Source organism: Hylobates moloch, unplaced genomic scaffold (assembly GCF_009828535.3).
Source record: "Hylobates moloch isolate HMO894 unplaced genomic scaffold, HMol_V3 SCAFFOLD_1, whole genome shotgun sequence".
Classification (NCBI taxonomy): domain Eukaryota; kingdom Metazoa; phylum Chordata; class Mammalia; order Primates; family Hylobatidae; genus Hylobates; species Hylobates moloch.
This window is the reverse complement of record NW_026652276.1, coordinates 12,132,298-12,147,708: the sequence shown is the minus strand read 5'-3', so window position 1 is coordinate 12,147,708 and position 15,411 is coordinate 12,132,298. Positions and strand designations below refer to the sequence as shown.

The 15,411-nt window shown below is 40.5% G+C and overlaps 1 protein-coding gene across 2 annotated transcripts in view; it reads right to left on the bottom strand.

Annotated features, from left to right (window-relative positions):
- Positions 1-15,411, bottom strand: part of DNER (delta/notch like EGF repeat containing) — a 366,652-nt gene that overhangs the window by 235,114 nt on the left and 116,127 nt on the right. For both annotated transcript variants that reach the window (XM_032754076.2, XM_058437649.1), the window contains exon 2: positions 2,655-2,963. In XM_032754076.2, the coding sequence (XP_032609967.1) occupies positions 2,655-2,963 (309 nt within the window). The remainder of the gene's footprint in view (positions 1-2,654; positions 2,964-15,411) is intronic.

The following is a 15,411-nucleotide window of genomic DNA, read 5'->3' as shown; positions in this document are numbered from 1 at the left end:
ATGCAGTGTCAGGTCTGATGACTCTTCTCTGTGCTGATGGGTCCAGGAGCACAATGCTAAGGCTGGGGAGCTTGAACGCTGCCTTTCTTTTTCCTTGTAGGCTATATCTTCACTTTCAAATTATTTCCCAAAAGTATTATATGGATGTATATTTTTTAAAAAAAGAAGATCAATTGGTGGGGGGAGGACTGTGCTCATCAAAAAGCGTGTTGCAAAACCTTGAGCTATGTCCAGTGAGATACTCCTGGCCAATTTATGCACTTAGTCCTCATGCCACAATCACTGTCCTCCCCCATGTCAATGAAAATGAAGCAGTATTAAAAGTATTCATCATCACAGAATTAATTGAGAACAATACAGAAACTCTCAGCAATTTCACTCCACAGCCCACACTTAGATCTTATTTTCCAGAATGCCCTACAGTCAAATTCTATGGATAAAGCCCACCACTGATATTCAAAGATGTGAGTATAACTTGTTAAATTTGTATAATGGATGGCTGTTACCCAAGCCTCTAAGGCTCCAAGTAACTTTATGTTTCCAAAGCATTATTACTTCACAGAAAGGGGATAATAATATGCCTCCTGGTTTCCATCAGGTTAGGCATACATATTAACATGTCTTCCTCTGGCACTTTAAATCTGCTTCACGAACAGCCTAAGAAATAACCCATGATATAGGAAGATGAGACATTTCTTTTTTTTCTTTTTTACACTTACCAACTGTAAAATAACATGACTTTAAATAAATAGATTGAAATGGCTGGCTAGGGAGAAATTTTCTTTTAAAGGACACTTCTTTGATAAACTTGAATCAAATCTAGTTCACATGCAAGAACTGAGTCATCCAGCAAAGAAGCATTAACATCATAACTTCAAAGCATTTATTAAAAGTGTGAAATCAGAGCAAGCTCACAGTTTTTTAGGTAAGCTAAAAACATCGCCCTGCAGTCTGAATGTGGCCTTCATAAGCTGTGCGGTAATACAAAAAAAAAAAAAAAAGTGGGTCAACCGGTTAGAATTACTCAAGAAAATAAAAGGAGAAATGCTACTATCTCTTTTATAATAAAGGAAATTTCTAGATGCATTCCTTGACTCTAATACATGCTATGCAAAAATCTATGTTTTTCTCATTTAAACAATGAAACCCATAATAATAATATACCAACGCAGGTTTATATGGATGTCATACATATAAAATATACAATATAGAATGGAATTACACTCCCCTATGTCACTTCAAACTCATGATTTGGATTTGTTCCCCAACTCTTCTACCCAGCAAATTTATTTTATGCCAACTTCTAGGAGTCTACTGAAAAGACTTTTGAAGAGCTTGAAGATAAAACAGCCAAACTCAAACTCAGACAGGAGAAGTTCCAACAAATAGAATTTGCTGCTGCCAAAATAAATAAAACTTGGAAGTTTCTTTGTCAAATGCATTCTAAAAATATGTCAAAATCATTGATAGCTTCTTCTTTCTAAACCCCATTGAAATACTTCAAGGTACCAAAAATAGAACCTAAATGACAACAGTAAAAAAAATAGTTGAGCGTTGTGGTCTGCTGTGGTCTGAATGTTTGCGCCCCTCTAAATTCATGAGTGAAATCCTAACCGCCATGATGATGGTATTAAGAGGTGGGGCCTTTGAGAGGTGGTTAGGTCAGCAGGGCACAGGGCTGGCGAATGAAATTTTGCGCCCTTGTAGAAGACCTGAAAGAGCTCCATAGCGCCTTCCACCATGTGAGGTTACAGTGAGAAGACGCGGGCTGTGAAGAAACAGGCCCTCAGCAGACTCTGAATCTGCCTTGATCATGGACTTCCTAGTCTCCAAAGCTGTGAGAAATAAATGTCTGTGATATGGTTTGGATATGTGTCTTCAAGTCTCATGTTGAAATGTGATCTCCAATGTGAGAGGTGAGGCCTGGTAGGAGATGTTTGGGCCATGGGGGCAGATCCCCCATGAAAGACTTAGCACCATCCCCTTGGTGATAAGTGAGTTCATGTGAGATTGGATTGTTTTCTGGGACCTCTCCCTTCCCTCTCTTGCCCTCACTCTCACCATGTGACACAGTGGCTCCCCTTTGCCTTCCGCCATGATTGTAAGCTTCCAGAGGCTCAGCAGAAGCAGATGCTAGTGCCATGCTTTATACAGCCTGAAGAACAATGAGCCAATAAACTCCTTTTCTCTATAAATTGCCCAGCCTCATGTATTTCTTCATAGCCACACAAGAATGGACCGATACTGTGTGTTGGTTATAAGCAACCCAGTTTGTGACATTTTTGTTATAGCAGCCTTAACAGACTAAGACACACTCCCAGGAAGGAAAATAAGGTCAATGATGGAAGGTCCTATGACATGTTCCTTTACATGACTACACTGAGCTGTCTGCCCCAAAATCTAAGATTATCTCACAGAAATACATGTGGATACCATTCCAAAAAATAATTTGATTCATTTTTTTTGTTTACTCTTTTTATACTTATAAAACCATCGTACACACAAATGCAGACAGGAATAAGTTTAGGGACATATTTTGCTTCATGATTTAACTTAAAATGCTTTCATTTTTAATTGCTGATACTAGAACCACTGGAGTCACTTTAAGATTTCTGGTTTCTAATGTAAAAATGTACACGATATAACGTTCTCACCTCCACTTGATCCCATTTCATTTCCACAACTTTCTGCCCTGTTTTCGGCTGCCAGGTAGGCAGTGTCACTGTTGCCTGAGAGCGGGGCAGGATTTTGTCAGGCTCCTGAGTAGCAGGGACAGGCTGAAGCTGTCTGGGTGCCATGGATTCGGTCCAGCCAGTGGCTGGGAGACTGGGAAGTGCCTGTTCACAGTTGGGACCTTCATAGCCTTCATTGCAAATGCAGAGGTAGCCATCGCTGCTGCTGCTGCTGCTGCTGCTACAGTTGCCATGGTGACAAGGGTTGCTGGCACAAGGATCTGCAATAAGCTGAAATGAGACCATAAATGGGTCAATTATTCCCTCATAAGAAAAGTGGTGCCATCGCTGGGAAATTAGCTCTGCGTCTCAGAGCGACTGCTCTAATGGAAACGCTATTCCTGTGGAATACACGCCTTAACTACTTGTGCTGTTGCAGGGGGATGTTCACCAAGGTCATCCCAACATTAACCTTACCACAGATAAGAGGCACCCAGCAAGAAAATACAAAGCAGAGAGCAGCCTCCTTGAAATCCAGAACACCCAATAATGTTGATTTCAGGAACCAATTATTTAGAGGAATTTTCTAGGGCAAAAATAGTTAAAACTCATTAGGAAGATACCAACTTTGACATTTTTAGCAGTCAAATGATATTAGCAATCTAAATTGGAATCTCCTTTTCCACATTCTGGACCTTTGCAAGGTTTCCTCATGAGAAAAGACTGCCCAATTTATCTGCCCTGCAGATGCGCTTACCTGTATCTCTCAATTTCCTAACCGGTCAACAATACTTTTTAAGGTGATATTGTACTATTTAATTAAAGACTTCCAAAATGATCAGTTTGCATGACAGTTACTAGCTAGAAGAGACTGTGGTGGGGACTTACGCAGAATTTTATGGAACTTTTTATCTCATTATTTTGGAGGGTGATTACAGAGAAATGTGACCTCTTCCCTCACCAGATATGGAAGATGAGAACTCAGTCATATGTGTTTAAATTGTGTTCATGGTCTGGGGAAAGTGTTTATCTCAGAGTCCTTCGCTGTTGACCTCTGAATGGCCATGTGTTGGTAGTTGGAGACACGCTACAAAACGATGTGAAAAATCACCTGCTCCTCTTCAGATAGCGCAAGGGTTCAGTCATGTTTTCAGCACCTATTAAATTATGATTTGTTTCTGTGACAAAGAGAAAATTAGATCTCCAGCTGATATGCCCCTGGCTTCTCAGGGCTGACTACAAAACAGAATTCAGTACAGAATAAATGACAGAGAAGTGGGACCCTCACTCTCTTGTTAAAATGAGTTCACATACTTAAACATACATGAAGAGAATTCTGAATGGTAAAACAGCTACTCGTTCTGCTAATTATTCCTATCAAGCAACTTCCAACAGACTCCTTAAGGAATATTAAGGGATTTGGGGTGGAATCAAATGAAGCTTCAAAAATACCACATTAATTCTATGCTATCACTTGACAATTGCTTCACAGAATCTCAGATCAGAGTCAATGGATTTGTATCTGAAGAGAATATATAAACTTTCAATAATTAATTTACAATATTTACAATCTATCAACTCAAAGTAAAATCCAAACTGCTTCTTCAGCACACAAAGCTCTTTTTGGTCAGGCCCCTTCCTCTCCTCCCACAAACCTTCCTTCTCCCTTGTAGCCTCCCATCCTCACCTTGTCTCTCTCCCTGGACTATACCAAGTTGATTCCCACCTTAGGCCCTTTGCACCTGCTGGGCCCCTGCCCGGAACACTTTTTCTCCAGACATTGCATGGCTCTCTTTCTCATTTCATTCCATCCTCTACTCAAATGCTACCTTCTAGGAGAAGCCTTCCCTCACTGTGAAATCTAGAGTAATCTCTTCTTTACCCCTCTCCTACAAAAATGTGAGCTGCATGAATTCAGGGATTTTATCTACTGTGTTCACTGCTGTATTCCCAGCCTGTCCAGGAACACAGGCTGTATGATGGGACTTTAAAAAAAAATTGTTGGAAAAAGGAGATATGATAGATTGATCAACATTTGGAAAGCAACATGTGATGAGGGAGGGATGTGAACTTCTTGTTTAGTCACAATGTTGTTATCTTGTTTCTGATTTATTTTTAGGAAGGCCTTGTGGAATGGGTGTCACCTCAAGAATCATGCAACAAGAAGAAGAATTTTATTCACGTGAACAAAGGAGACATTCGAAGCCATGTTTCTGAAATCAACTTTTAAAACATCTGAGGTTGATCTAGTCACAAATAAGAATTTCAATACATGCATTAAAAAGGCAGAAATACATTTAAACCACAAGGGAGCAATAGAAAAATTAATTCTGAAAGTCCAAACCTCCATTGTGCAGCTTAGAGAATGATATTACTAAGGCAAGGACCACCTATCTGGTGGCCTGAGAGGCCTCACAGCTTCAGCTCCATTGCCACAGCCCACAGCTGACAACCACCGGTCCTCAGAGAGGCAGGGGCCTCCTCAAAAGGGGCGCCGAGCACAGCAGAAGTCCACATTCCAACAGAGAAACCAGTTAAGCACATGTACACACCCTTCCCACGGTAACAGGCACGACACCTACCCTCCCCAAGATGGCCGTTTAGAGTTTTCAAAGAACATTCCATAGAGTAGCTTCTCTTCACACCAACACTGAAATGGAGAAGGATTTTCTGAACCCATATCACTTCTGAGAAAAAGAAGAGCAGAGGGCCAGGCGCAGTGGCTCACGCCTGTAATCCCAGCACTTTGAGAGGCCAAGACAAGCGGATCACAAGGTGAGGAGTTTGAGACCAGCCTGGCCAACATGGCAAAGCCTTATCTCTACTAAAAATATAAAAATTAGTCGGGCACGGTGGTGGGCACCTGCAATCCCAGCTACTAGAGAGGCTAAGGTGGGAGAATCACTTGAACCCAGGAGGCAGAGGTTGCAGTGAGCCAAGATTGCACCACTACACTCCAGCCTGGGCAACAGAACAAGACTCCATCTCAAAAAAAAAAAAAAAAAAACAGGCAGAGGAGTTGAATGACCTCTCACAGCAACTATACTAGGACACCACATCTTCTGATTTTCAGCCAAGAGTTCTTTCCATAACACAGCACCACAACTTTGATATCATGTTATTATCATGCCAAAAAAATATTCCTGTAGAGAAGGCAGAAGGTAAGGGTTATATTTTTGTAAGCAATAGAAAACAAGTAGCTATTAAATGTAGGCCAATTAAGACTGCCTGAATGCTTTTTTTAGAAAAATGCGTGATAATGGTAATACTCCAGGAACACTGATTGAGGACTTACTATGGCAAGAACTGTACCAGGTCTGGGTATAAAATGCTGTTTAAAAAAAAAAAAAAAAGAACTCTAAATCTGTCCTAGAGAGTTTACATCTAGTAACCTAGTACAAGCACTAAAAGTTTACATCTAGTAACCTAGTACAAGCACTAAAAGTTTACATCTAGTAACCTAGTACAAGCACAAAAAGCACCTAGTCCTACCTGCTATTCACAATACTTATTTGTGCACCTGCCATTCTGTTGGGTGTTTTACATTTCTTACTTTAGTTCATCCTTACAACAACCCTTTTGGTAAGTACATTTGTATATTTATTATTCTATTTTACAGTTGAGGCTTAACAGTGTTACACAAATGACTGACTTTTACCCAGAATAAAAGCCAAAGTATTCACTAATTTTTTTTTTTTTTTTTTTTTTGAGATGGAGTTTCACTCTTGTTGCCTAGGCTGGAGTGCAATGGTGCCATCTTGGCTCACTGCAACCTCTGCCTCCCAGGTTCAAGCGATTCTCCTGCCTCATCCTCCCAAGTAGCTGGGATAACAAGCAACTGCCACCATACCTGGCTAATTTTTGTATTTTTATTAGAGACGAGGTTTCACCATGTTGGCCAGGCTGGTCTCAAACTCCTGACCTCAGGTGATCCACCTGCCTCGGCCTCCCAAAGTGCTGGGATTATAGACGTGAGCCACCGTGCCCAGCCTGTATTCACCAAGTTTTACAGGCCCTCTGTGATGTGCTTGCCCCAGCCTCCCTGACCTCACCTCCTGCCCCTGACCTTCCTCACTGGCTCCACACACGCTGGCTTGCTCACTGCTCCTCCAATGCTCCAGGCACTCTCCTGCCCCAGGGCCTTTGCACCGGCTCTTCCCTCTGCCTGGAATGCCCTTGCTTCTCAAGGCTGCTCCTGAGCCACCTTTGAGTCTTTGCTCCAATGCCATCTTCTGATGAGGACCCTACTTAACAGAGCAAGGTCTCCACCCTCTGTCAATGTCAGCTCCTCTTTCTTTTTTTCAATTTTTATTTTAGATTCAGGGAGTATATGTGCAGGTTTGTTACCTGGATATATTGCATGATGCTGACGTTTAACCCTTCTTTCCTTGTTTTTTTTTTCTAAAATATCCATCATCATCTCACATAAATTTTAAATTATTTAATACATTCATTTTTTTTCTTCCCCCACCAGAATGTAGGCTTTTTGAGGTCCAATTTCTGTTTTCAGTTTAATTTACTTGTGTATCCACAGCCCTAGAACAGTGCCCAGCACATGGGAGCTGCTGGATAAACATTTACTAAATGAATGAATGAGTGAGTGAATGAATGTGAATGATGTTATATACAAGCAGCTGCCAGAGCCTATGAAGTGTACTGCCTTGTTAAATGAAATCAGGATTCTCCAAGACCCAGTCTCAGGTCTTGAGAACATAAGTCAAGGGGGAGCCTTAAATGTCCCACTGTGGTGTGTTTTTTGTTTTGTTTTGTTTTTGAGAAGGAATCTCGCTCTATCGCCCAGGCTGGAGTGCAATGGCTCAATCTCGGCTCACTGCAAGCTCCACCTCCTGGGTTCATGCCATTCTCCTGCCTCAGCCTCCCGAGTAGCTGGGACTACAGGCGCCCACCACCACACCGGGCTAATTTTTTTTGTATTTTTAGTAGAGACGGGGTTTCACCATGTTAGCCAGGATGGTCTCGATCTCCTGACCTCGTGATCCGCCCACCTCAGCCTCCCAAAGTGCTGGGATTATAGGCATGAGCCACCGCGCCCGGCCTGTGGTGTTTTAAAGTGATTAAATAACTTTAAATCTGCTATAAAAGGAGTAAAAGCTCTGTCGACCTGAGACATAAGACAGAACCAGCACAACCTGCAGCCTCGGCCTTGATGAGGGCAGGAAGAGTACAGACCCACTTCACAAGTGGCTTTCAACACAGTGAGCCAAGCCACCTTTCTCTGGTCCTCAGAGAACATCTCTGTGAGCCACTTTGTGAAGCCATTCACCCCAGTGGGAAGTGTCAGAGGTGCTGGTTAATGGAGCTGAGTGGTAAAGGGCAGGTCCCATGGCAATGTTCAACTTACCACATTCAGGAGTCAGTCCCACCAGGGAAGGGGATAAAGAGCCAGAAAGAAAATATGATGAGGATCAATAATACCCTAAGTGCTGTCGTCTGAGCTTCATAGATGAGAGGAATGCACAAATAGCATGTGGGATGAAAGAATGAATGACTGACACGGAAGGCCGGGAGAAACACTCTTAGTGAAGAAGAGAGGACAAAAGCTAAAAATTAAACAGTCAGTTGCATAAATTTCTAAGGGGATTCAAAGCAGTGGATAATGTGATGGAGTGTATATGCACACACATGCACACACACATGCACATGCACATGCATGCACACGCACACATATACATGCACACACGTGCATACACATGCACACGCACACATACATGCACACACATGCACATGCACACATATACATGTACACACATGCACGCACAAATGGACACACACATGTGTGCACACACACATGCACACACACACAGGAGTATGAGGCAGAGAATTAAATACATTGCAGGGTCATTGGGCCCTTTTTAAAAATAATTTTATCCTAATGCTACTTCCTTGGAGTGTATATTAGTTGTTTCATTAACAATGGCCGCTTTCTGCCATCATTTTCTCTAACTCTTCAGACTAGTTTTATTTTTGGGGAAAGCTGTTTCAATTCATAACAGCATATATAAGATAAGGTGCCATCATTAACTTTTAGGCAAATCATAAATATTTATCATAAGTCCTACGGTTCTGTATACAGTCAAGTTTTTTTAAAGTTCGTATTTGTATTTTATCTCATTAAAGAAAAGGTCCTGTTGGAGAGGTCGCATCTGCTCTTGCGTCCCATAAAATCTGAACTATAAGCAGGTAATAACCAAACTGCCAAAATGCATAATGAGGCAAAATGTCAGAATTAATAGACCTAACTTTGGGAATGCATAAAATGTAATACATGATATTTTCCGAGCTATAATTTCTAGATTCTAATGATGGGGAAAAATGATTAAGCCCTTGTAATACCAGCTATAATAAAGAGGAAAGAGAAAGCCCATGGGTTAATGGTCTTCTGCTTACAGTGAACCAACAGGCCCATTTATTAAATGCTGTATGCTCGCTGCATCGGATCAATTCATCTGCTTAAGCCACATTTTTTCACATCATAGAACTAACCTGAAACTATGTTCCACATTTTATTTTAGACTTTTCACCCGTGTCAAATGATGTCTACTCTAACCAAGAGCAGTTCTGGGGGAATGGACTGAGTAAAATGGGAGGCCAGACCTGAGCGAGGGTGCCAGCCTCTCCTGGGACTTGTGATTCAAAGGCAGTAGCTGTGTGACGCTTTAGCCATGGCCTGTTTTTCTTCCTTAAATTCTCTGCTACCCATGTTTCTGGCAATTCCCATGTCCTCTGCAGCACACAAACAGAAGGATGAAATGCCAACTTTAAAAGGCACTAAAGAGGCCCATTGATAGGGTCATTAGATAATAGTAAGCCCAAGCTAATAGGGTTGCTTCGAAGTGTGGACACCTGCATCAGCATTACCTGGATGGTGGTGGGGCCTGGGGAGATACACAGGTAACTAACTTCCCTTCCATACTAGTTTAGAAAACGTATGGGCTTCAGCCCTGCCTCTTCTGTACTTTTACAAACAACTCAATATGGCCACTCAGCAATTCATGTGACACTTATCAAGCACATATGATGTGCGAGGCAGGATGCCTGTAAGAGGGGTCAGGAAGATGAATAAAGCCTTACCTGGCCCTTGAAAAGCTCACAGTCCAATAGAAGAGTCAGAGACGTTAACTTGGACTTGCCCTGAGCAGTCAATTGCTTGCCCTGCTGGTACGCATGTCAGCTATTGGGATCCTTTGTTTGGTTGAGGTTACCCACCCCAACACCTTTATATTAAACTACCTTACATTTTTTTAATGCTGAGGGAGAGAATGGATTTGATCATAGCAAATAGGAAACGAGATTATGAGCAGGTCTTGGGACCAGTCTCTTTTAGAATGATAGTGGCAGCTTTCGGCAAAACAAAGACAGCAATTCCGGATGCCTCCACCAAGAAGAGGTGGTCTGGGAGTTTTCCAGTGGGAGATGGAGCCAGCTGAGCAAGCAGCACCGTGGTGTTGGCCCAGTTCTTCACAGGTGGGTGGGACAAGTTGCACACCTGCTCTGGACACACACCCATCATGCATTAAGGGAGGAGCTGGGGTTGCATCTCGAAAGGCCTCCTCCAGCTTGAAGACTTAGGATTCTATTGATGGCCACTAAGCCTGATGGCAGTTTTCAAAGGTTCAGGGAAGAACCGAGCTGATCAGAGGTCAGCCCCTCCACCATTATACCCAAGCTAAGTGGGCAAAGGTGTCCAGGGGGAATGGGACGGTGCTTGAGGAAACCAAATGTGACAAAGCCCCAGAGGAGAACTTACAAATTCTGGGCAGTGGGTGGGGAACATTATATGACCTAGCACCACGCTGGCCACAGAGGGGACACAGGGGACTCGTGATACTTATAGAGAAGTGGAGAAGAAGATAGAGGCAAGGATGGGAAAGAACAGGGGGAATTTGTGTATGGTGTTAAGAAGGAAGTAAAATGGACTATTATGTTAGTAATTTGTCTCAGTGGCAGAATCAATTTTAAAACTTTTAATACAGATTTTAATAGAGATATTAGCATTATAGGAAGAAGGAGTGTCTTATTAAACAAAGAACAAAAACAATAGCCTTAAAGCAGGTTTTCTCAACCTTGGTGCTTTTGACACCTTGAATTGGATAATTTTTTTGTCGTTGGGGGCTCCCCTGTATGTTGTAAGATGTTTAGCAGCATACTGTGTCCTTACTCACTAAATGCCAGTAGAATCCCTCCTTCCAAGTTATGCCAACCAAAAACATTGCTAATATCCCCTGGGGAAAGATCATCTCTGACTGAGACCACTGCCTTAAGGGAACAGTGCATTTCACGCCATCAAAATTATTTTTAATCATTGCAACTCCATGAGTAAATTTAAAATGCAACACTATCATGAAGGAAGAAATGTACAACATACTATAAAGGACTAAATCCCTTATTATAGAAAGAATTTTTAGGATAAATACAAGATAAATGCCTCAATAAAAAGGGCAAAGAAATAAGCAATCTACAAAATAAACAGTCTACAGAATCATGCCATTTATATAATCTTAAACACAAATAAAATGTTATGTATTTATTTGTATGTATATTTACCGGAGGATGGAAAGGAGGGAGGGAGGAAAATAGAAAAGGAAAGAATGAAGAAGGGAAGCAGGTAACTAGAATGAGCTGTTGTTTTAGTGATTTGTCTAAGCAGCAGCATCAATCAGGGAACTTTTAAAACACAGATTCCCCAGCTCCAGGCCATTCATCAGAAACTCTAAAGGTGAAGCCTAGAAACCTGTATCTTTCAACATTTCCCGGATGATTCTGATGCACCTGGTCCCAAAACTAAAATTTAGAAATTGTTAGTACAAACTAGAGGTTGGCAAATTACAACCATAGGCCAAATCCAGTTTGTTTTGTAAATAAAGCTTTATTGGAATACAACCACAGCCACCTGTTTATATGTTGACTGCTTTTGCAATACACCAGCAGTTGAGTAGTGACAACTGAGAGCACCTGGCCCACAAAGCCTATATGATATTTGTTATCTGGCCCTTTAGTTTGCCAGTCCCTGATCTAGACAGTACAGACTTTGGGGTTCACAAAAGAGGGAAAACATGTAGGTGGGGTCACCTGGAAAGACTTCAAAAAAGAAAACTATCTTGAACAGGGCCCTACAAGTTGGATAGCAATAACATCTATTTTCTCCCCCCATGCAACTCCCTAATTGGACTGGTGTGCACCAGGTGATTAAATAACAGAAGGACCTTTGGCAAAACAACTTAAAGGACCAGATATTCTTTTAGTCATAATTATGTGCACGAAGGTTGCAGAATAAATCTTGGTACTATGAAAAGAATGCTTATCTAGATAGTCCACCTTGAAGCAAGAACACAATGAACGGTCATACCCCTACCTTTCCTTCACTAGAAGAAATACGGAAATTCTCCCTCTACCTTTCCATCCATCAGCTGAACTAAATGGAGATGAATGATGAGCAACCCATGCCAAGGCTAAATATAGAACTAGGTGGACCCATGGAAGACGATGGGTGGGGAAAGGTCACACAGACTAAGGGGATATTGAAATAGCAGGAGAGTGTCTGTGTCTGCCAATTGGAGAGGGGGACTACAACAAAGATGACTCCAGAATTTATAGCTTAGGGTTACTGGAGAAATTAGAATGAACAATTGCCACCTGGAGGTACCGCGATATGGGAGAGAAAGACTGGGGTTCCAGTATCATTTGCAGGTGATTTTGGACAAGGCAAGAAAGCTTCCTGGGGTTCAGCACCCTCAACTGTAAAAGGAAGGGATGGGACTAGAACGTTCTAAAGGCCTTTAAGTTTTTAATATTGTGTTTCTATGTCCAAAACAGGAATTGCAGTGGTTGTAAATGTCATCTTCCTTCTGAAACGCAAATGAACAATGTTGGGGTCCAACTGTCACAGTATTTTTGTCTCAAAAAGAAATTTTTCCCACCTTCTTCAATAAGGATTTCAACTATATTCCAACACCAACTGCTTACTCACTAGGAATAAAGATATAAAAAAAATCACTATAGTGCTTATGCCAGTAGTAGACTCAGCCAAGAAATGCATCCCAAGATTTTTTTTCCAATCCAAATAATAAAAATGCTCATTCGCTTTACCGAATCAAGAACTATATGTCTTAGTGAAATACACATTCCATGTTTTGATAGGTCTTTACTTCTGTATTAGAAACTCTACATCAATTCAAAAAAATTATTCCAAGACTAATTTGGTCAGTCCATTATTCCCTTAATTCTGAGTCAGCTTTCTTGAAACCAGCGTGTCCTGATTTTTGTATGTGAGTTGAGTCATATTTCTAAGTAGGCTAAAAGGAAATTATAAGCAGAATTGAAACATGTGGTTATAAAATGAATCCATTAAAATAAACTCTTACATATTGTTTCCCTACTTTTTCATGCTGTCTCTTTAAAACATAGTGCATTTGGAAATTACCTTGAAATCTCAAGGTAATTGCTTTAGTCTGATTAACACATAGTGATAAGTCATAGTGATGAATCTCTAAGCCCTACTCAGCTGCAGATATATCAAGAATTAAATGAATTGTTCTTCAAAAACCTGATCTGCCCTTTGTCCCTTGGTTTCCATATTTAAGTAAGTCCTAAGAGATAGCACTCAACTGCACTTACTGACATAGGCACGCCAGCCTCAAATGAAATGCTTTTTTTTTTTTTTTTTTTTTGCTTTTAGTCAAAGACCAGTTTCTTGAATAAAAAAGTTGCAGAACAATTCCAGTGCATACATTTTTGTTTCGCCTCTCATCAGAGACACTCATACAACCTATCAAACTCTTTTTTACAAAACTACAATGCCATCAATACAGGAAATATGTTGACTTCTGCCTCTTTCGTACTCAGGAAAAGAAGGCTGCAGGCAAACTGGGAATTAAATTTCCTGCGAAGATTGTATGATCATCTCAACCAATACAGAAAAAACTCTTATTAAATTGAACATCTAGGTAGAGTGAAGACTTTTAGCAAACTAGGAATAGAAGGAAACTTCTTTTATCTGATAAAGAGTATCTACAAAAAACCTTCAGCAAATATAATACTTATTGGTGAAAGGTAGAACAGTTTCTCTCGAAATTGGGAAGAAAGCAAGGATGTTTGCTAATACCACTTCCATTGAACACTGCACTAAAGGTCCTACACAGTGCAATGAGGCAAAAATAAAAAGAAAGTATAAGGATCCAATAAGAAAATAAGCTGTCAATTACAGACTATATGACTATTCATGCAGATAAATTATTAAAATACGGAACTTCAGCAAGTTTGCTTCATGCAAGATCAAAATTTACCAAAAAATAAAAATATTTTGCATCTCCATGTATCAGCAGCAAACTAAAGATAATTTTCTCGAAGGTACAGTTTATAATAGATGAAAAAAATTAAATTCCTAGTAATAAATCAAATGTTAAAAATGCATGATCTCAATGAAGAGAATTGTAAAGGGGGAATATTCCAGTCATGAATTAGAAAACGTGATATTAGAAAGACTCAAATTTTTCTTAACCTACAAGATTCAATGCTGCTGCAACAGAAATCGCAACAGTTGTGTGCTGCTGTAAAATGGCCCACGATAGCACAGACACGCTTGAATAAGAACAATGTGGGAGGGCTTGCTCTATTAGAAAGCAGGAATTTTCAAGCTATAGTAATAAGGATAGCATGATATTGGCAGAAAGATGAACAAATAGATCAATGGAACAGAGACAAGAAACAGAAAGGATCACACAGGGACACTTGACTTCTAGAATAGAGTCTTTTCAATAAACTGATATCCAATGAGAAAAAAATGAAGATTTTTCCCTCTCTCAAGCCGTATACAAAAATTAACTCCAATTGGATTTTAGATCCAATTGAAAGGTAAAAAATTAAGCTTCAAAAAGATAATAGAAGAAAATATCTGTATAACCTTATAGTAAACAAATATTTAATAAACAGAACACAAAGAGTACTAACTATGAGAATATTAATGTTAAATGACGAGTTAATGGGTGCAGCACACCAGCATGGCACATGTATACATATGTAACAAACCTGCGCGTTGTGCACACATACCCTAAAACTTAAAGTATAATAAAAACAAAAAAGAATATTAAGGAGCTGGATGACAACAGTTATAGTATACTGATAAAATATACTATACAGCCATGAAAAAAAAGAACTATAGCCTTGTACAACAAGTAGAACAAATTCCCCAAACACAGTGTTTTCTCCACTTGTGTAAAGATTGTAAACAGCAAAGGTAACCCATGCTTGAAGTCAGAAGAGTGATTAACTTTGCGGAGCTGGGAGAGATGGGGACGAGGAAGCTGCTGGAGGGCAACATTGTCAGCCTTGATCTGAGTGGTGGTTACACAGGTGTTTATTTTATGATAATACATTGAGCTGTACATATTTTGGGGGGTGCTTTTCTGTATATATTTTGTGCTTTGCAATTTTGGAAAATTGTTTTTAAAACACCTACCGTGTTCACATATCTGACATACTCTTTGTTCCTTGGTTGTCATATTTAAGAAAGATGATGAAACTAACTTGCCTCTACCCAAAAGTAACCATAAGGTTCCTTCCTGATTTTCCTCCCAGGCAAGAATGGCACACAGATTCCAGAGTGACTCTCCCTCCAGCACAGCGGCCACATGAAGCCACAGGGACCAGGAGAGCCAGCAGAAGCCAAAATCCAGCAGCCTCTGTGTCCTCCTAATGAGTTTGACCTTCCTCCTAGAAGACA